At 40.6% G+C, this 23,118-nt stretch overlaps 1 protein-coding gene across 13 annotated transcripts in view; it reads right to left on the bottom strand.

Moving 5' to 3' along the window:
* Window positions 1-3,495: 3,495 nt before the first annotated feature.
* The window catches only part of TRPM3 (transient receptor potential cation channel subfamily M member 3), an 821,435-nt gene continuing 801,812 nt past the window's right edge, over window positions 3,496-23,118 (bottom strand). For 11 of the 13 annotated variants that reach the window (XM_081066264.1, XM_081066273.1, XM_081066271.1 and 8 more), the window contains 4 exons: window positions 18,378-18,528; window positions 18,066-18,265; window positions 15,866-15,998; window positions 3,502-6,282 (listed from right to left, as the gene is read on the bottom strand). In XM_081066264.1, the coding sequence (XP_080922390.1) occupies window positions 4,830-6,282; window positions 15,866-15,998; window positions 18,066-18,265; window positions 18,378-18,528 (1,937 nt within the window). In that variant the 3' untranslated portion in view covers window positions 3,502-4,829. Of the gene's footprint in view, window positions 6,283-15,865; window positions 15,999-18,065; window positions 18,266-18,377; window positions 18,529-23,118 lie in introns of all 13 variants that reach the window. The other 2 variants (XR_013994426.1, XM_081066266.1) reach the window with 2 other exon arrangements.

The following is a 23,118-nucleotide window of genomic DNA, read 5'->3' on the forward strand; positions in this document are numbered from 1 at the left end:
CGCTAGTCATCTCTGGATCCCATAAGCATATATTCTGTGGTTAATACATTATTTCGTATTATTTGTTCAGGGCTTAAAAAAAAAGATTAAAAAAACCCTTGGTTATTTTTTTGTTTTTAATTTTTAAAACTTGAACATAATCCCCAGACAGCGTAAGGAGCCCAACAATTTGAGTAAGTTCCTAACTGGTTTAAGTGTCACAGCAGGCAAAAGTAAAAGGTTAAGTGCCTTTATAAAGTCAAAGAAACGCATAAAGCAGTGCATGCATTTTGTTGTCACAAAATTAAGACTGGGTTTGGAGCGCGATTACTTCATTTAAGTCACATTGCTATTGTTAAAGAAGAGTGAGTTATAATGCAATATTTAGAAGCAGTATATAACTGCCTACGTACTAGCATCACGTAATCGAGAAACAAACATAGTGTTACTGAATGAGCATATTTATAAAATACTGTCCACTGCCTCTGCATTGGGTCAGCAGATGTAAACAAACAGCTAATTCAACTGGAGTTTAAAATGTTATTTTAAGTTCATTTTTCATATAGTCTTTTGCATAACATGCCAGTTAGTCTTTCACAAAATCACAACTTGCCTACCACAACTCGCAGGGCTGGTTAGGGGATGTACATTGGCTTACACAAATATTTTACAGTGGTCTACAGGAAAGGGAAAAACACAAAGCAGATCAGGAAAAAAAGTGCCCATTCACGAGGATGCTAAATAACAGCGGGGACGTAATTAATTCTCGCATGTGCTTCTTTATTGAATGTTACAGATTTGTAAATGATTATAAAGCTGTCCTGTAACATTCATTAATACAACCACATGCTACAACTATGCTGGGTTAAACATGGGTTACATATATGTTTACATGTGTATTATAATACAGAATTTCCCAACACATTGAATAGTATAACCTATAGATATCACATGATGGATGACTGGATAATATTTATTATCATTTAAGAAGTTAAACAGCCCAAACATTCAGGAAAATTAGACCGTAGATAGCCTCAGAAAGTAGAATAAATGTACTATCCAGTTATCTACCATAATATTACCTATAGAAACTATCCTTTAGAATACATTTGAAACATTCAGAAGAAACACATTTTGTGTTTTTACAGGTACATTTTTCCCCATTTAATTATTCATATATATATATACATATATATGTATATATTTAAAGGGGGATGTTTTAAAGTGCTAAATAACATGTTAGACTCGGAAGCCTAGACTTAGAAAAAATTCAGTTCTGTAAAGTGCTGCATTCCTACCGCTAATACACTGCTTGGCTTGGAGAAATACACACACCAGCCATGACAATTACATCCAAGCTTTCTAGCTTCTCATTCAAATCCATTAAGGACTGAGTTTCTAACTATAAATATAAAGTATGTTGGTTAATCAGGAAATTTCCACTATCATTTTCATAAACATCCTTAATTTTTTTTCAAAAGGACCAGTAGTTTAGAACAAACCACTACATAACATATAAAAATTGGCACCTTAGAAGCAGATGATTAAACCAAAGCTATCACTTCCTTGTGTTCTCTATGACTTTATTTATGTTCCTCGATAACTTGCTGCTCATGAGCTGCTTAATTCACAGAGACAGGTAATTAATGTCCCCTCAATGAGGGACATGGTGGAATAAATGAGCTGCACACAAGCTGACCGTACAAGGCCACAGAATCAATGCCACATCAGTATGCAGAGTTGCCAGACATGGAAAGAAATGGATTGAAACATAACACACATGTATGCACACAGGAAAGAAATGGCTCATGAAAGTTACGCAGTTTTTGTTTAAAGTCATTTAAATTTGGCTTACATATTTCACACACTTCACAAAAGATGGAAGAACTTCATTTTCATGCACAACAAAAGAACCAGGTAGTCACAAGGTCAGGACTAAGTACTTTGTTTCCCAGGTCCTGTTCTGTTCTCTCCAGAAATCGCGATGAATAGAAACACACATGCTCACAATTTCTTTCCCTGCTTTCAATCTGGTCCAGAATGAGACCCTGGAGATGCTATGATGTCCTGCTCTGCGGTCAAAAAATAATGGTTTCACTGCCATCTTGGATTCCTGTACAGACTCTCTCAGAGAGCCTTCCAGTTTTGTGAGTGTGCTCCATACTTAAAATCATCAATACATTAGGATGTAAGTACATCAAACTAGCAAAATCTAATCTAAAGAATTAGAATAAAATCTTGGTTCTAACTCTGGTGCTGAGACTTGGCCTTCCTGAGAATCACAGAGAAATGATCTCAAAACGTAAAGTGCCTATTACAACTGTATTGATTATGAACAAACATGGTTCCTCTTCCTAATTTTTAATCAATATGGAACCAGGCATACAGGAACCCTTTAAAGTTATATTGCAACTTTGCATGTATGTACACTTTTTTTCTGGGCAGAGGGCCCAGACCTTTCATCTGATCATTACAGAGAGATTCATGACTCAAGGAAGTTTAAGGACAACTGATTTAGTCTCAGACCAAATACATGTTTGCTGAGGGGGAAATAGCCAATATGGGTTCCAATAAAAATGTGTTTCTAGAGTAATTATATACAAGGGACTCTGGTTGCTTGTTTCTGATTCACCCAAATACCAAGGAGTGAAAACGGAATTCCTCAATTCTTCATGTGGCTTCATCGCTATTTCTATACCTGAAAAGCTTATTCCGAAGGGTTTTTTGTTTTGTTTAAGTATTTAAAGGTTAGAGGTTTTGTTCACGGACTTATTTGATTTCACATAATGAGAAAATTTGAAGTTCACAACTACAACTAAACAAAAGAACCAGGTAGTATTTTATACCAGTAACTTTAAGTCATTTTCCTTAAAGATTTTACTCTTTTTTAAATCAGCGATCCAAATAGAAATCCAAAGATTTGAGGGTCAGGATTTTATTACCCCACTTCAAATACAGATTCTAATCTAGTGTATATTTATATTTTAGAATCCGTAATACTATCTGGTTTAGAATTGTATCAGATTAGGTTGGTGCAAAAGTAATTGCGTTTTTTGCAATTTTTTTTAACCTTTTAAACCGCAATTACTTTTGCACCAACCTAATACTTGGTGTAAACATTTGGGACAGGAGAAACCAAATTAAAAGAGGTCACGCTAGCTAGTGCTTTCGGTCAAAAAAGGGGCAGAGGGCAGGTATTGAGTAATTTTGACAACTCTAGTTTGGTATAAGAAAAAGTTAAGGTTATAGGGATTTAAAAAATCATAATTTCAACATCTGTTGAAATGTAATATAATGTATTCTTTCAATGGAACTCCTTGGATATTAAAAATTCTGGTTATACCTCAAGGTGATAGAAAAGTCCAAGACTCTTAAGAAAGCTCTATGTGTCTGTTTATATACTATATATAAACATGTCTCTGTGTAAATGCATATATATGTATATAAGCAGTATATACTACAGAATTCTTTACGTGGTTTATTTGCTTTCTATTTTAGTTTTTTGTATCTTTTTTTGTAGCTCTGTATAAAAGAAAAAATATTCATGGTATGCCTGCAACTGATGGCTTTGGGTCAATAACAAACTCCCAGTCAATTATAAGATTATTTATGATTTTGAAACTTCCTTAAAAAGTACTTTAGAACATTTCCATAGAAAAGATACCAGCCCTTGAAAAATGCCAATTAAATTTATGCTGAGCTCAGACTAAATGGCAAAACTCTAGCTATGAAAATATCCACATGTAATAACCAGATATTTGTGTACAAAGTGGTCACGTGATGAGTAGTGTGTAAAATTGGCAGTTACATCTTGGAGACGTTCAGAAGACATGGTGGAGTCATGCAAATGATGACGGTCACACAGCAGCATAACATATGACATGAACGGTGAGAATATAACAATATCCCATATGGCAATTTTAGGTGAGTTCTGCCCACTACATTTGTTTGTTAGTTCACTATTATATATCCAGTGAGCGAATTCATTGATGACAGGTGAGATACAAAATAAATTAAAAAATATAAAATTATTTAGTTACATTCATCCTGAGCTTGCACGACTACACTTGAATGCCCACTGTATATAATAGACCACTTGACATTTGTTTTTAACATCAATTCTTCTCTCATTTTGCTAGCAATACAAAAAGGGCATTTCTTTTCCCTTATTTTCTTCAATAAAGATAAAACAGTTGTGGCACCAGAAGTGAATAGATAAGAGACAGGTGAACTATGACTGTTACCTTGTGATTTCTTTAAAATGATCAATTACAGAAGTGTTGGCATGAGAAGGATGTGGGACGTTAGGTAGAACTGCTTGCTGCCGGCTTATACTGAATAAAAAGGATGCTCTTCATCAGTCACCAGTAATGGAGCCAATGTGAAAAGAAAACAGAATTGAAGTTTAGAATATCTCATTTGTAAGCTGGCTACGTTATTTTCTTTTCTTTTGCAATTTAGCCCTACATCCTAAAACTCTTGATAATGGTCAGGAATTGAAAGATGCCTCCCGGCAGGGAGAATGCATGAAGCCCCTTCATTCGCAGAGCTCATGGCTTTCTGAAGTGACTAGTGATACACATTCATCTCAACCCTTCTTCTCCCTCTCTTTCTCCTCCCTCCCCATCAAGTGTGAGCATGACTTACATCCCTTGTGTTTGGCACCGGGCCCGATCAAATGCTTTCTTGATCTGTGGCCCAGAGTCACCTTTGAGTTAACACCTCCCAAGGCATTGCTTGTTTTGCTCAGCTCAGAATAAAGCAGGTATGTTTCGAGGAAGGGGGACAGGTGAAATACGGGGAGAATTTTAGGGCTGGATTCTTGAGCCTCCTGCAATGCTTATTAAAGTTTAGTTGTGCTTGCTTTCAAAGCTGTGGAAAGCGGATGTTCTGGACAGTCTCCTCATGGACAAACTGTCCCCTCGGCCCTCTGGCTTGGAGGACTTACTCCTCTGGAAGGGATTTCGCAGGCTTGCTGTGTTCCGCTGCCTGTCAAGTTTGTCACTGATGGAGAAGCTCTTCCTGGTGTGTGCATATGGCGCGCTTGGCTCCTCTGCTGAGTAGCTGTTGGCACGCTCTATCTTGGGAACCGTGATGTTGTTGGACAGGGTTCTGTCTGAGTTCTCACCCTCCTGGGAGGATATCGCGATGGTGGCTCTCCGGCCTTTGGCCTCATTCTCCTCAGTGTCAGAGATGGGGTGACTCAGTTCTGCTTCTCGCTCGGGATGACAGCAAGACGAGTCTTCCACTTTGCCTCCAAGACCTCCAGGGAAGGTGGCTCTGTCAGCAATTGCTTGAGGGGCATTGACACACCTTGTGTCAATACAGTCCGTAATACTTGTGTATTCTGCTGTTTTTACAGGCACCCCAAAGTTGGCGTAATAGCTCCTCGAAGGAGAAAACATAAAGCTATGAGATTTCACGATGGGGGCCTCTTCTAAAAGAAAGGGCGTGGTGGGTAGGTAGCGGCTACTTTTGGAACGCTCGATGGTGTGGTACATTGGAGGGTCAGTGTCCCAGGGGTTTTGGCACTCTGGGAGGTGGGTATAGTCTGAAGAAAAAGATCTTGTGTCCATGGAGGTGATGTCCTCGAAATCAATGCTCCGGCTTGGAGGTCTGTCTGTGGGTGCGAGAGTTGCATAGGCACTACTTGAAGGAGCTGTGGAAAGTACTGGAGCCGGAAAGCTCGGGTCGCCTAGCCCAAGGATGTTCATGGAATTGTCCAGAGGGTCTATATCACAGTGTAGCTCATCCATGGCAGAGACATAGATGTCTATACATGATGATGGTCTTCTGGAATCAGGAACAATGGCCAAGGTGTTTGCAGGGGCTGCAGGAGCTTTGGATTCCTTTGCTATAGAGTGGGAACTAGTAGCCCGGTGTAGGCTCAGGGACCTTTCTTTAAAAAGACTTTCCAACTTTTCTATACCACCTTTGTCTTTCATATTGACTGAATAGAAAGAATGGCTTCGCATACGGGGCATTAGGGTTGGAGAAGTTGGGGACATGGTCTCCTCACCTGCAGGGTCTATACTCTCTTGGAGCTTGAAGGTGTTCCCCTCCTGGCTGTTGAAGCTGCTCTGACGGACGATGTAGGCTGCATCTGTGCAGTCCGAAGAGGTCCGAGAACGGATTTTGTTGGACTCAGCCCGCTCCAGACCTGTCAGACGCTCCAGGGCTGTGGCCATGCGCCCGATGAGGTCCTCGAGCTGTGCCAGCCGGATGTCCACAGTCTGGAGTGATGCCTTCATGCAGTGCTCTCTCTCATTGACTTCCTCTAGCCTCATGGACATGTTCTCTACCCTGGGAAAGGAAAAGAGGGGAGTCATCTGGGGCTGGGTTCCTCTTCTAGAGGTTTACAGACAGAGCACGGACAGCGGGGTCAAAGCTGTGCCTGGCCCTTGGTTCTCAATGTCTTACCAGAGGGAAACTGAGAGGTTACAGGTATGAAGGAGGGGGTGGGGATGTGAGAACGGCAGTGATGCTGTCACTGAGAATCATAGAATCCAAATCTTTTTGAGCTGGAAGAAGCTTTAGAGATCATCTAATCTTGTGATTTTTAATGACTAATCCCCTTTTCCCTCAATGAAATTTAATACATAATCCTAATAAATAAACACCAAAGTTCAATAGTTCTTACTGAAGTGGATTGGGGCCAATGTCCTACCCTTTTACCACTCCCATGGCTTAGCTGTGGCTTGGGACAGGGTTTAATGACCTAAATAAGTATTAGGGTGTTGGCTTATCAGAATCACCAACAAAACGAAAATGGTGCATTTTGATGACTTTACCCAGAATTTTGCAATAGAATTCTAGAACGTAGCTATTCTTATTGCAATGTATGTGTAAAATTTGTATTATGTGGACAGTGATTAGTTTTATTTTATATTTATATAATAATTTTTGTTGTTGTTGTTTTCAATAATCTTTTTAGAATTTAATGCCTCCAAAGGAATTCATATGGTCCTGGTACTGAGGCACTTGGCGTTGATCTAATCTAATCCAATCCTTTCACTAATAAAATACAAACATCAAGAAATTTAACCAAGATTACAGAAAGTATTTGTGGTAAACTCTGGAGTGTCCATCAATAAGTTAATTATCCTACACCTTTTTCTCTGTCTCTCTCGGTAGCTGGTCATATGTCTTATATTAGTTATTTCTAGATGCCTTGACCCTCCCTGTTGGAAATCCTTACGGGTATAATCGGTCTCATATTGCTATTTCCATTTCCATATTGTCAGTCCTATACCTGCCAAGGGTCAATAAAGATTCACTGAGTCAATCACTGTTATGAACTTGATTTCAATTGTCTAATAAACTACCTGGTCATTTATCTCCAAAAACAGAAGCCACAGAGTTAAAATAAAACAAAATTGTGCCATGTTTTTCACTTGCTTAAATTAACTTGGAAAGAACAAACCAAAGCCAAGTCATGGTTTGAGCTCAAACATTCACTTTCAAATTCCCAACGGCAAATCTTTTGGAGAATCTAAATGAGATCCATTCTCAACTTTTCTAGAGAGGATAAAAATACTTTTACAATATTCCCGGTATGCACAGTAAATCATTTGACTGCTGACTCTTAAAAGGAACATGATTGCATGTACAGAATATGCTTTGCAAAGAACGGTGGGAATTAGAGCCGGGTTTCCCAGCTGTTGTGCTGCTGCTGCTGGGGTATTAATAACAGAAACACCGCTGTTCGGGAGGAATACATATTTCAGTGCCAGGAGGAGGTATAAGAGGCAGTGGTTTCCCTTTCTGGGAGACCTGTAGGCTTTAAAAACACTGCTCTCCTGCTGGCCTGGGTGGTGTGGTGTGTGTGTGTGTGTGTGTGTGTGTGTGTGTGTGTGTGTGTGTGTGTGAGAGAGAGAGAGAGAGAGAGAGAGAGAGAGAGAGAGAGAGAGAGAGAGAGAGAGAGAGAGAGATTCCTTTGCCTTGGGGCACATTTCTCTGTCTCTCTCTTTCTCTCTTTTTCTCTGCAACATTACCCTACACCCCCTCCAAAAAATAACAAAAAACAAAAAACCACAAAACTCACTCTACAGACTCTGCTCTTTTATCCTCTAGCTTACTTTCACCCAGTTTGAGGTTTTGGAGACATTTCTTTTTTTGCTCTTTCCTGAGCCCCATAACCATCTCAGCACTGTCCAGGGTCCAGGCACTCTCAGTCACCATGCCCAGGAATGTTCCCCAAAGACTCCTAAACTGAGCAATTCTGTGTCTGGCAAACCCAATTCTATTCACCCAGTAACACAGCTAATTCAGAAGGAAAATGCAACTTTTCCCAGTTTCACTTTGTTTTGGGGTATAAACATAGCCTGAGAAACAAATTACTTAAAATAGTAAGTTTGTGTGTCTTATAGACTTACAATTCACTTTTTCATCATCTACTGATGGAGTTTGATTTCGCAATTTTATTTTTTGCAATGCAATAAGCTTTGGGTAAGTGGATAAAATATTTCTTCATTAAAGTCAGTAGAAGGACAGATTTTGCATTTCTGCAGAATGAGACTTTTTGGATACTCTAGGTACTGAGTCCCCTTAGCTTTTTAGTGCTGGCAGAACAACAAAAGGCAGGATAGTTTACTTCCTCCTTCTCCTTACCTTTCCTGGAGCCCGGTGTATACAAGATTGGTATGGAAAGAGGTAAAGACGCTCTTTTAGCATAATTGCAGGTGATCATTGGTCTGAGCATTGTGAAATATCTCCCTGTGTTGTGGGGACCCCACTCCCCACGCCCACCTCCTTTCAGCCCTAGGATCCAACACTGCAGAGAAAGCTCGCAGGTGAGAGGCAGAGCTAAAGCACCAACAGGAGCCAGTGGAAGAATCAGGACCTGGCTGTAGGTAGTACATGGAACACAGAGACTAAGGAGCCCAAGGAAGTGGGAGAAGAGTGGAGGTTGAAGGAGGAAGAGGCCTCTCTAGCAAAATAGGAGGTTCCCAGTGGGAGCCCCAAGAGTGTGGCCTCAGGGAACAGAAGGAACTAGGGGAGGGAAGCCTGCCAGAACAGGGCCAAGGAACTATTCTTCACAAGGAACTAAATCTTAACTTTCCTGTGGGCTCTGAGGTGCTTTGGAACATAAGACTTGATTAAAAAAAAAAAAAAAAAAGACTATTTCATCCATTTTCGTCCAGAATTCTGGATGTGTTTAGCCACCTAATTGTATAATCATTTAGGTCATGGATGTAACTGACAGGGGGTTAATGTAGAAGTTATAAAAAACCAAAATTTCCTAGAGTCAAATTTATATACGTTTGTTCATAATGACAGTGTGTTCCTTGATTTGAAAAAAAACAACTCTTGAAAAGTTAAGTGTAAATGGGCATGTATCTCAGATATAGTTAGGTCTAAGGAACAAACCAAGAGTTTTGGGTCATAACTGTAGTCACTCTGGAGCTGGTTCTGGCCAAACCACTCAGGAGATAAAATGGAGATAAGAATGATACATTTATGGAGCAATAGGAAGCCACATGGGGACAGACACTGGAAGTGACAAAGTGAGAGTAAAGGAGAGACTGTGGAATGGAAGGTGCCATACAAGAGGAACTCCTGATTCTCCTTTCCCTCTTTCACGTCTCCAGACGTGGCGTGGCTCATTTCAGAATAACTCAGGAGGCAATCACGTGGGACACAAGAAGACCCTTGAAAGATGTGAGGTGGCTCCTGCTCCTGGCAGCCTAAGAAAGTGACAGCCGGGAGCCCAGCCAAGGGGACTCAGTAGGTTAGTAACAAACCCAGCTATGAAGACAGCTAGTATCCACAGCCAGTAAGATGAGCAAAGGGATATGCAAAAGAAGGTTCTGGTGGCACAGCACATTTCAGCTTCAATACATAATTCCTTAACATAAGCACTGTTATTTTCTAGAAATTCATTGTCCTTTCTGAGAACCTCAGCATGTGGTTAAATGAAATATAGTTAAAGGAAAAAGAGGATTGGCAGGCCACGCCCGTTCTAAATTTCATATATTCCCTGGAGAGCTAGCAGTAGGGTCAGTATGGGAAGAAAGGTAAACACAATCCTGTATCACCTGAGCCCAATCACGGAGGCTTGGGGGGGGAGGGATTTTCAAATCAAAGCCAATGATGCAGAACAGCTAAAGCTAACTCTTGCTTATCCACAGATTCGATACCTAATTTGTGACTTATTTAAATCCTCTGGGGTCACCAGCCTTTCCCACTGGACCAATGATCCTTCACTCTGGGTTAACAAAAAAAAAAAAAAAGGAGAAACGTTTCAATTCACCTCAATCAATAGAGATACCAAAGAACAGCCCTGGAAAAAGATATGGCAGGAGGTGGGTAAAGCTCATCTTTTTTGCATTGTATAGTTTTTGGTTATTTATGAATTTCATATATCCTAAGTTAATCTTGTCTCTCTTTTTTTATGAAAAATTATAAGTTGAATGTACTATTAAGAGTCATGTATCTCTCACTTTTTGGGATCTAGGTGAAGTGAAAAAAAGGTACAAAGCCCACTGGCTTGGGAAAGACAATGTTAGATTAAAAGATGCCGCTAGGAATACTGCATATCCCATGTTGCTAAAATTGTTACTGTCAAGAAGAAAATTCAAACTGCAACTTCTCCTGACTAGTGGAGCCTGACAAGGGCGATGGTGAAGATGATCTGGAAGCTCTAAGTTAGGGGTATGAGAATGAAATGCGTGTGGGTGGGGCAGATCACGTAAGTAGGCGAAGCCGCCAAGGCTGAAGAGAATAGAGGCAGGGATCCCGTGGCATGCCCAGTCCAAAGACACTTGGAATGAGTTTTAATGACCCCTGGAAGTCCAAACCAACAGCCTTCTGTGAGCTGCCCACAGGCCACCAGTATGTGAATTCCGCTTTAAGTAAGTTGAAGGAACCAGAACAGAACTTCTGGCTCTGATCACCAGAAAACATAAGTAACCCTTAATAACCAAAGGGAAATAAAAAGAAATGCCAGGAGATTGCCGATTCCTGATATTCAACATTCCTGGAGCTGAGGAACTATGGGAGTTTGACAAAAATTCTCAACAGCATTAAAGAATGGCTTAGTTGTAGGTAACTATGCAGATGGTATGTTTTGAGTACTTTTAAAAAGATAGGGTTCTTTAACAGGAGACTACATGGACTCAATATTAATCTTGTCTCTTTTTGATAAGGCAGACTGACAGTTACATAGATACAAAATATCTGTGATAAAGCACAACTGTGGTTCTCACAGGGAGGTTGATACACTGGGCTGACTGGAGAAAGGTGGACACCTGGCTGGCTGAGGAAACAAACAAGAAATGGTAAAACAAAGGGCTGACGTCATCATGAAAAGTATGTTTTGGAGTTGTGCAATGTCTCAGTTCTATCTTGGTGCACCTAATCCGTGCTGACGAACATTTTGCTGAATTATGTTGAAGGCATAGTGGGCATGCTTATCAAGCAAACCATGATATAAAATAGGATAAAAATTAATATAGTGGATGATAGAATCAGGATTCAAAGAGTCCTTGAGACTAATGACTCAAAAGGGAAAAAGAGTTAAAGACAAATTTCACAGTAATGAATGTTAACCCTGATATTTTAGGTTAGAAACAAGCTTTTCACAAGAACATGTTTGAGGATATTTGAATCAGCTCATGTGAAAAAGCCCTGGTTCTAATTAATTGTAGGCTCACGGGAACCGAAGACACGACCTGGCTGCTATGATTATAATATAATCTATTAGCGAATAAAATATGTATATCAAATAATAATAACCACCATTTATTGAAAGCATGATATCGCATATGTTATCTCAATGACTTTTAGGTGTTAATACTCCATTGTACAGATGGGGACATAGGTTCAGAGGAGTTGAGTAACTTGCTAAATGTCACACATCTAGTTACTAGAGAATTAGTATTAAAATCTTTCTATTATAGTGTGTTCTTTCCCTTATAACATGGAAAGAACTACTTGTCCTATTGTACTCTATGAATAGTAGCTCAGGACACAGTAGGTACTCAAAAATAGTAAAGGAATGAATAAAGGAATGAAATCTAGGCTCTAACTACAATGCAGAATTAAGTTCCATTTAGGTACCACATTCAAAAGGTGATACTGACAATTTAAAGGGCATGATGAGAAAATGACCAGAGTAATAGATCTGCTGCCTGCACGATCAGTAGTTAAAGGATCTTGGGATATTTAGTTTGGAAAAAGCAAAGTGGGGAGATGATTGGGATCTTCACATATGTAAAATATTTCTCTCAGAGAAAAAAGAATTAATTCTTTTTTCTGTATTCATCCAGAAGGCCAATATCTAAGGCAGTTTCTCCTTTTTCTAGTAGATGTTCAACTAGAAGCTGGGCGTAGCTAGACTATGCATTCTTTCAAAGCAGAGTCCTTACATCCCTACCCCCTAACTCAGGCCCTGTTCATGCCAGTTGCTCAGTACATATTTGTTAAATCACCTTTGGCCAGGTGAGTGAGAAAAACAACTGCCTTGGGTACAAGTAATCTGTACTCAATGATATCAAGAACCTTTTCCAAATTTAAGTTGTCAAATTGTATATGATCCACAATGAATAATTCAGCACCGTCCTCTTCTAACTCTTGACTTGTCCATTGGCTTCCAACAGTGGTTCTCAAAATGTGGTCCTTGGACCAGCAGAGTCAGCATTAGCATCACTTGGAAACTTGTTAGAAATGAAAATTCTCAGGCCCCATCCCAGATGTAGTGAATCAGAAACTGGTGGGGGCGGGGGAAGGATACTCAGTCACCTGTGTTATAACAAGCCCTCCAGATGATTTTTGAGGCCCTCAAAGTTTGAGAACCACTGGGTTAGATGTTTCTGGTTGTTCCTGCGTTGAGTGTCCATTGGAACTCAGTGAGACTGTGTGTTTCTTGAGGACAGGGTTCTGCCTTGTGGGTCCTTCGTGCCTACCACATTGCCTGGCATACAGTGAAAGCCCAGTATGCACATACTGAAACAGAACTGAGCTTGAAAAAGGACAATAAGCATGGAGTCTGATGGAACAGACTTTAAGAATTGGTCATCTTCAGCCAAAAGTCTAAACATCCTCAGAAAAGAAGCCAGTTGTCAATGTAGCTTAATAGGTTAAAATTTTGGTTATTTTTATATAATAATCATTAGCTAGATATTGACCCACGTAAAGTGGAAGGTATTGGTTACTCAATTAGCTCTACTACTCAGATTCTGAAATTGTATTGCTTTAGAAGCTTCGGGGTCATTGCTATATAAAAATGGGAAAGACAAGGATTTTTCAGAATCAAGTTCCTCTGAGGTGTTAATGATCTCCCAAATACTGTAATGAGTTCTTTACATACCATTTGGGTGCAAAAATATGGTATAGTAATGATGCATTTAAATTGATAATTACAGAAGTATCTATGTATTTCTGAAAAGATTCATACAAATACAACCTGTATACATAAATTGTATTTCAAAGGCACTGGCAGGGAGAGGAACATGGGACTCACTATGTGAAGAAACCCTTCCTCTAAGTCTTTTAGTAGAGAGCCAGCTCTTAAGTTTTCTGATGTCAAATTTCTGTACTGGGGCTACCTAATATGCAGGGAGAATTAGGTAGTATTCTATGTACTATATAGAATGTACACAGTTACCTTATGTAAATTAAACATATGTTCCTGTCTAAATATGTGTATATACATGTCTATCATCGATCTACTTATCTATCTGTCCGTCCATCAATCCACCTATCCATCCATCCATCTGTCTAATGTAAATAGGACAGGTGATTTCATCTGCCACTCCACTCAGAAAGGCCATGTCCTAGAGTATATGTGAGATGAGTAATATTGATCCACTCTTCCCTTAGTTGATCTCTGTTCCCTCATGTACTTCGTGGTATTTCTGTTGTGCTGAGTGTAATACTAATGTTTAAAGGTGTTATTTTTTGGTACATTTACAAATGTAAAATAAACCACAACCACCAACAACAGAAACAAAACCCCAAAATACAGAAAGAAGTAGAATGAGGTCTGGCACTCATTCTGGCACCTGGGATTGGTCATGAGATCGTCCTGGTCCCCATTACTCCAGAATGGTCGTCCTGGTCCCCATTACTCCAGAAGGTCGCTAATCCCTAGGACATAGGGAAGGTGGCCTACCCTCTGTCCTGGATTTCTGGGAATTGCTCACCTTGGTCACCCTCCTGGAGGGTGGCGCTCTGTGTCCACCCAGAGAGGGACAGGGCCCTGGGGGAGGAGTCTCCTGGAAGCGTTTGCAGGTGTGGGGTGAGAGGCTCAGGTAGAGGTGCTATGGTTCCTTTCTGTTTCCCTCCAATAGGAATTGGTGACATAGTCACAATATGCTCACATGCCCTGGGTCTGCACCTCTTGTTTCATCGCATCTGAGAGGCAAAGGCTTCTTTGTGCCTTAATACTTCCTCCCCCTAACTTCCTGTCCTCTGGGGTCTATGGCTTTCTGAATTCAAAGAGCATTTCAAAGGCCCCTGGACATGTGCTTTGGAAATATGTCTGAGCGATGGGCAATGTTTCTACATGGCACAATTTTCTGGGAACCACATGGTTATATGTCCATTAACAAATATGTTTTTTTAAGGCCTCAGAAGGAGAAAGATCTTCAGATTTACAGCTTCTTCTTTTGTTTGCCAGAAAATTACTTCACGTTGTATCATCATAAAATGTTGTACTTTGTAAGACAGATTTGTATAGAATCTATGCATGGCTTTAAACTTTGTTAGTATTGGCTGAGTACCTATGGATACAATCACTCAATGGCATATGCCTATACACCTACTTATCTAGACTGCATTCTCTAAAGAAATAAAGGGCCAGGGACAGAAAAATACCATTTGCATAATTTCTACAGAACCACTAGAGAATGTATGAAGTGGGTAAGCTGACAAAATGTCATTTCAGGAAAACTGGAGATGACTGACTCGAGTTTTAGAAGTCTGAACATGTTGACTAAATTCACCAATATATTATCCCTTTTCCCAGTATTTATAATTTGCTTCTGCCATCTTCATATCGCAAATGCTTAAAATTCAACATTATACCAGTTCCTTGTAACACTCTGGGTGTTCTTTAAAACAGTGTTCCCAAATGCTGGGTTTTGAGTGTGCCAGCCCTAAATGATGTTTTTATTAGTCTACAGTAAAATGAGGAAAACAAGAAAATGTAAGTTCATCTGCATAAAGCTAAATTTATTAAATTAAAAGGATTCTCTTCTCTTTATTTTGAGATTTTTCTTACTGTCCACCTAGTCTACAAAACTATTTGGTCAATGAGATCTAAAAATATATAACCACTGGTTATATATATAAAGAAAAATCTGCTTTTATTTGTTTGCTTTTATATTGTTCCATAAGAAGAAAAAAAACAAAATAATTCTGAAAAAAAAAAACACCACCCACCAAACAACCTCAACCATTATTGTAACTAATTCATATGTCTCTTGCTGTGGTTTATTCAAAAAGTACTGAGCATGCACGGAAGCCAGGTACCAGGACTATCTATACTTTTGCAGAAGATGCTCAGTGATCTACGCAAAACACACACCTGTTGGAGAGCCTTGAGTTGTGCTGGGTTTCTCTTGGTTTGTTTGTATCTGTGTCAGAGCTTTCCAATTTCTGGCCTGAGCCAGCACCTCCTGCCCTGTCCTGAACCCGACAATCTCTAGTGTCCAGGATGGTGGCTACCACTGCCTGCTGGAGAAGTCTAGCATCTCTAAGTCTGGGGTTTTAATCTGTCAACCCTTCAGACAAAGTTCTGTTCTCTCATAAGCTTGATGATTTCTTGCACAATAAAAAGAAACACAAGGGGTCTCTGTTTTTTTGCGGCTGGGCAAACAAAAGCAATTGATAAAGCATGTGATGGCATAAAACTTCCTGGAATATATGTGCCCAGGGAATATACCTTTCTGAAGTCACCCGTATCCTCTCATCATTGGACGAGTTGAATCGATCATCCTTTTCTCTGAAATATTCTTCTATGCATTGTTCTTCAAAGTCATGGACTTTCTTGAGCTCGTCATCAGTTATGAACAGTTCTATGGGGAAAAAATGAGATATGAGTCAGAGAAGTAAAAGCAATGGAATCTGCTTTGGGGCCAAATGACATTCCTAATCTAAACCAACGTTAGGAAAAGGAGCCTAGATTCTTTACTAAAGTCTCAAACTAAATCCAAATCCGGTCAGGCAATGTGTGTCACTGTCTTTTTCTGTAAGTTAGATTCACTGTGGGTCTCTGAAGTTCGCTTGAACATGTCTGGTTTACTGCAGGGACTGGTTAGAATTATACAAGTTGTAAGGTCAAAAATGTAGCTAAATCAAGGAAGGGGAAGCTACACAGAGAATGGAGTTTTCTTAAAAGCTCAATTTCTGGGTTGAGTAGTATGGCAGACAGACTTACAAAGGGCCTTGCTAAAAGCCCTTTTGCAACCGTTTTCCTTCTCCCTTTTCCCACTACTGAGGCTGGAAAGCCAAATACATATATTCCAGCCTTCTGGAAGGCTGCAGCAACGATGAAACCCAGTTTGGCTCAAGAAACAAAAGTCTGCTGGGGGCAGGGGGGTGTACTGGGAAGAGATTTTGTTCTCCTGATAAATTATAGAGACGTGGCTGCTTATTTATATATATATATATATATATATATATATATAATTTATATTATATATATATATATATATATATATATATATATATATATATATATACACCCTCCCCTTTTCATCTTGCTTTGATCTTAAATGTGATGATGGAAAGTGCAACAGTTACTCTGCTATCACGAGACAAGACAGTGCAATGGCAAATAGCTGCACCTAAAAATAGGACTCTGGTTCCTTGGCTTCAGTGAGCCATTGGTGAGCTCTGGGCTGTCAGCCTAGTCACCTTTTGCTTTGTGAGAAGAACAAAAGCTTATTTATTTGTGTTATTGTGAATCTGCCTTTCTGTTAATAATAGGTAAACTAATTCATAACTGATACAGCCGTAGAAAAAGTCCAGTGCACATTTGACCACCGCCCCACCCCCACCTAAGCTTTCTATTTGCCTAAATTTATTTTTCAGGTGGAAATAGTGAACTTTGGAATTCTCAGCCCTCTCCAACTCTCCAATTTTAATGTCTAGAAAGAAGTCAGGCGCTGCTGTGTCAGGAATATTGTTAAAAGCTTCAGACTTAGAGAAGCAATTGATAAGTGGCTTTGGTTTCAAACCTGAGAGCCACTAGTGATCACCAGAAGTAACTCCTGGGCCCATTCCTAGAGGCTCTGGTTCAGTAGATCTAATGTAGATGGTCTACTTGACACACTTTCAGAAACCACAGTAGTTTGCTTATATGGGGCTGGATGCCCAATGGTCCTTAACTGTGGGTGGCACCCAAGGGACACTTAGAAATCTGCAGGAGCTATTGATATTTTATGTGTGGAGGCTTGAGGTGCTAAATCCCCTGATGTGTGGGACAGTCCTACATAACTAAGAATTGTTCTGCCTCAATGTTAACAGAACCTTCTTTTAGAAACACTGGACTAGAAGGTGGATGGTGAAGGCTCTTCTATTTTTCCCTTTGAATAATGGAAAGCAAAGCTGATTTCCTCTGAAGTCATATAAGCACAACCCCTAAGGCTTGGGAAAGGTTTAAGAGATCACAAACAAACAAACAAAGAAACAGAAAAACAATAGGTCCAGAAGAGATAATGGAAAATCAAACTTAGTCACCTGCAACTCAACTCAATTCATGTAATGATGCTTAAATTATATATAATGCAGCATTGGGATCATATAAATATGGTTGATATATTTTGTGGTGGGATCTCTGGAAAGTAAGAAACTTAGAACCCATGAAGGTGCTAAAACAGCCCTGCTGGAGACTGGTTTTACTAGTCTCACTAGGAAAGATATGAGGCTAAGAATACTAGATTTTCAGCCCCCTACTGTCTTCTTTCTAGGACTGCTTCTCAGGCAAGCATGCCCTCCTGTTCCCTTCCAAGTCTTCAGAGTTGCCAGCAGTCTGCACAAAGCTGGAGGAACCGGTAGCCCCAGGGTCCTGAATGACTGCCTATAGGAAGCAGTAGGGATCTCGGATTTGTGGCTGCTGAGGGCTGTCACTCAATGCTTACTCAGGCCATAGTCCCTTTCGTCTGGGTCACTCTCATGTTTCCTCCATCGGCAACACAGGTGCTGGAATATCATGGTCATGTGGCTGAAGATGATCAGAGGTGGGGGCAGAACTGGCCTTTCATGGAAAGTCATGATGAGCTGATACCTCTGAAACTTCCACACTTGGTTGGATATTGACTTTACTTCAAAAAATGTATTGCTGAAATAGAGACCAGAGAGAATCAAGTGAGAAACTCCACTGCTTTCCGAAGCATCACATCCCGCCAGTGCCCCCACACAATCCCAAGTGCTCTGAAGAAGGACTCACTTACTTAAAGACGGCGATGAGGAGGTTGACCAGCAGGATGTTCGCTACTAAAAGGTAGCAGGCCATGATGGCTGGCACGATCCAGGCGCCTGTCTTGCAGGGAGGCAGCTGGATTATTTTACCATCCTCTCGGGTCTCGTTCTGCCCACAGGGAGCTGGAGGAAGCGACACAAGTAACAAATGAGAAATCATGGCTATTTGATTAAAAAAAAAAGACTGAAAGAGAGTTTTGTTTGTTTGTTTGTTTTGAAAATGGAGGAAAAGTACAGCCATCTCAAAACAAACAGGAAAAAAAAAAGAATTCCAAAAAAGGCCAAAATGGAAAAATAAAAGCTTCATGACTATCCCAAGGGGCTGCTGTCCTCCAGAGGGGAGCTGGTTCCTCTTGTCTCCCAAGTTGTCATCCGACTTGCAAGAGGTGGGTGGAGTCCCCTGCTAGCTCACCCTGTCCCTTGGCCCCTGACGGGCACTGAGGGGCACTTGGTGTCCTTAGAAGTCTGGTGAGGGCTTTCCTGGGGAGCAGCAGGAGAAGCAGTCTCACGGACCCATCAAGTTACTTTCAAAATGTGCTGTGGAGGCCGGAAGCCTGACAGCTGTAAGAGCAGCAGCACGGAGGGGCTATTGATTGGGAATTAACAGGGGGCAGCTGTTAATTGCTGTAAGAAACAACCTGGGGGCTCCGAGTTAACGATTTGCTGTCTCATTGAGGAAGGAAGGGAACAAAACAGGGCATCGCCTTGGGAAGTATTTAGAGGCCTTGTCTCTCCGTGCTCCTGACAAATGGCATTTCATGGGGAGGGCAATGAGGGGTGATGGGCTGGGACCTCAGAGCCAGTAGCCACCTGCTTTCTTCCAGCATTTCCATTCCAAAAATGAGCTTTTCAGGGCCCAGGGAACAAAACCCACTAAAAAAAAAAGGGCAAATAGGAAAAAAAAGATCTGTAGGTGGGGGTGAGGAGGAAGGTGATGTGTGTGTGTGGGGGAGTGGGTGAGCATGAGTCATGTGCTAACAAGGCCTGCCTGGAGTTTCCGGGTAACTTCAGGGGAAAAAGAAATCCTTGACAAAGCTCCTTAGTGCTGCACAGACAGCATGGCTCAGGGAGGGAGATGATGCCCTTAGGTGCCCAGAGGTAGGTGAGATTGCCTTCCTGCTTCAACTCTCCCTCTCCCTTATTTGGCTTTAGAACAGGGTCCTTTTGCAGCTATCTATAAAAAGGGGCGGAGCTCGAAGACTTCTCAGCTGTTGCCACAGGCAGCTTTTGAGGATCTGCCAGGAAGGTTTGCAAAGTTGACCCAGAGTCTTCTTGGTAGGAGTACGTGGCAAGGGGAGTCCATTCTCTTCTCAAGAGTTAATGTTGCTAGGCTGTGTGCTTTGTAGTTCCCAACCCTGGCTGCACAGAGGATCACCTGCAGAGCTTTAAAAAATGCCAATGTCCAGCTCCACCTGAGACAACTGAATCAGAATCTCTGAGGATGGCTCAGACATCAATATTTCTCTTAAAACTTCCCAGGTAATTCTCAGGTGCCACTAAGGTAAGGCCACTGAGCTAGAATTAGGCTGAAAAAAGTATATGATGTTTTACATGCTCTCAAGCCAAAAATGCATCTTCTCACGCTATAAGGGTTTTCATAATATCAGGACACTAAGATCCTGTTTTTATGGCCAGAGAAAAATGGCCAAAGTGCTTCCTTTGGATTTGCCTTCAAGACGTTTGGGTGTTGGATCGGTGCTTTAAAAGAACCGGAGTCTTTTTATTATTGGCAGTTGTGGCACTAACCACCCACGACAGCCCTCCCTTGGAAGGAAAACCCAGTGATGGAGGCCCCCACTGACTCCAGGATGAAGTCCAAACTCTAAGGGTGGCTGGCTCAGTGCCATCTCTTGCCACTTCCCATCTCTTCCTATGAGCACAAACTGAACCAAGTTTCTTGCAGTTCCTGGAAATGTCATTGCTGTCTCTTACTGCCTGATTTTGAGTCTTGCTTCTTTTACTTCCAAAGACCCCTCTGACACCTTGCTCTCTCTCCCATGCTTCACTTGGGTAAATGGTATTCAATGTTCAGTGCTCAGTTAGCTTTCTGAAGCCCACCCCAGGACAGGCACAAGTATTGACAAAGATTTTCTGCTTGATCAAACTGAACTCAGGCTCTCCTGAGCTCTTTTTCAATTAGGCCTCAGCTTTTGGACTTCTGTGTTTGTCTCTGCATTGTTCAATTTTAGCAAGAATCCTGATAAGTCAGTGTAGCCAGAATCCTCACCTTCAGTATCTGATCACTGCTGATATCTATCTAATCAGGTTCCTTATCCTCCACCATTTCCCAAATGGTGTATAATCACCCTGGCCTGCCTTCAGCAAGAATCTTGTTAGATAATCAAAACAGCATGGTATTGGCAGAAAAACAGACACTCAGACCAATGGAATAGAGTTGAAAACCCAGAAATAAACCCACATATATATGGGCAGATAATTTTTGGCAAAGGAGCCAAAAACATACAATGGAGAAAAGATAGTCTCTTCAATAAGTGGTGCTGGGAGAATTGGAAAGCCATGTGTAAAAGAATGAAAGTAGACAGCTGTATGTCACTGTATACCAAAATTAACTCAAAATGGATCAAAGACCTAAACATAGGTCCTGAAACAATAAACTGCAAAGAACAAAGCATAGGTACTAAATTTACTGACTTTGGGTTCAAAAAGGATTTTTTTTTTGAAGCAAAGGGAAGTAAAAGCAAAAATAAATGAATGGGATTATATGAAACTAAAAAGCTTCTGCACAGCAAAAGAAACCACCAACAAAACAAAAAGGCAACCAACCAAATGGGAGAAGATATTTGCAAACAATGCCTGATAAGGGGCTAATATCCAAAATATATAAAGAATTCGTACAACTTAACAACAAAACAAACAATCCAATTAAAAAATGGGCAGAGGACCTGAACAGACACTTCTCCCAAGAAGACATACAAATGGCCAACAGATATATGAAAAAATACTCAATTTTACTAGCTATTAGGGAAATGCAAATCAAAACCACAATGAGATATCACCTCATACCTGTTAGAATGGCTATCATTAACAAGACAAATAATAACAAGTATTGGTGAGGTTGTGGAGAAAAAGGAAGCCTCATATACTGTTGGTGGGAATGTAAATTGGTGCAGCCGCTATAGAAAACAGTACGGAGGTTCCTCAAAAAATTAAGAATAGAATTACCATATGACCCCAAAATCCTTCTTCTGGGTATCTACCCAAAACATCTGAAAACAGTTATCTGTAAAAATATATGGACCCCAATGTTCATTGCAACATTATTTACGGTGGCCAAGACATGAAAACAACCAAAGTGTCTTTTGATATATGATTGGATAAAGAAGATATGGTACATATATATGATGAACATTACTCAGTCATAAGAAAAGATGAAATACTGCCATTTGCAACAACATGGATGGATCTTGAGATTATAATGCTAAGCAAAATAAGTCAGACAAAAAGTCAAGTACCATATGATTTCACCGATATGTGGCATATAAAACTGAGAGCAACAAAGGAACAGACAAACAAATAAAAACCCAAAAACTCATAGACACAAACAACAGTTTAGTGGTTACCAGAGGGTCAGATGGGAGGGAGGCTGGTAGAAGAGGGTAAATGGGATCAAATACATGGTGATAGAAGGAGAACTGACTCTGGTTGGTGAACACATAATGTGATATATAGATGATGTATTATAGAAATGTACACTTGAAACCTACATAATTTTACTAACCAATGCCACCCCAATAAATTTAATAAATTAAAAAATAAAGTAAATGCTCAAAAAAAGAAGAATCTCGAATCTTGTTAGGTCAGTTTAGCCAGGATGCCCCTTATCCCTGATATTTCCTCTTAGTGATTTTTCCATCCTCTGACCCCCCTCCCCTCCCCACTCTGTTCCTGTCTGTAAATTCCCAGTTTTTCTTGTTTTATTCAGCATTGAGTCCAATCTCTCTCCCTTCTTACAAAACCCCATTGCAGTACCCCCACTGCCTTGGATATCTTTCTTACTATCCTTCACAAGTGTCTCAAATACTTTTTTTTCTTTAACAAATAAAAATATTTAACAAATAAACAAATAAAAAAATTTTGATAAATAAATTTCTTTAGTAATTTTATCTTCTTTATACTCCCAGGCTGCTCTCCTCCCCACCCCGCACATCCCTTTGGCAGTCTTCCCACACTGGGTCACCATCACCAATTTACTCATGTGTGTCCCACACAAGATTCCCAGTGGGAAAATTACTTTTGATGGCTTCCCATTACCTGGCTCAGTGCATACACACAGCACATCCACACATATCTACACATGTTTGCTGTTTGTTGAATGAATAAAGGCAATCATTGGACACAATTTGGTTGTTGAGTAGTAACAAACATTTCCCACAGTTCAGCAGGCCTATTCATGATGGATAGACCTAGCTCTGAGTGGTTGTTGGTTCTTTCCTTAGGTTCTTTCCAGAAACCTCACCCTTGGCTTGGCAAGAAGGCTTCTCCCTCAACCAAACTTCAGGGTCTCTGTTACCCACTTGGCCACAGGCCTCAAGGAATCACTTGCTTTGCTTTTCTCTCCGTAGGGAAGCTTGCCCCACTTATCTACTCCCTTCCTTCCAGCCTGACCTCTTGAGGGGCTGTCACTCTCCTCTGGCTCCTGCTCAGATCTCTCTGGGGAAAGCTGATAAAGAACAGCAGAAAGAACTGCTTCAG

This window comes from Rhinolophus hipposideros (assembly GCF_964194185.1).
Source record: "Rhinolophus hipposideros genome assembly, chromosome: 11".
Lineage (NCBI taxonomy): Eukaryota > Metazoa > Chordata > Mammalia > Chiroptera > Rhinolophidae > Rhinolophus > Rhinolophus hipposideros.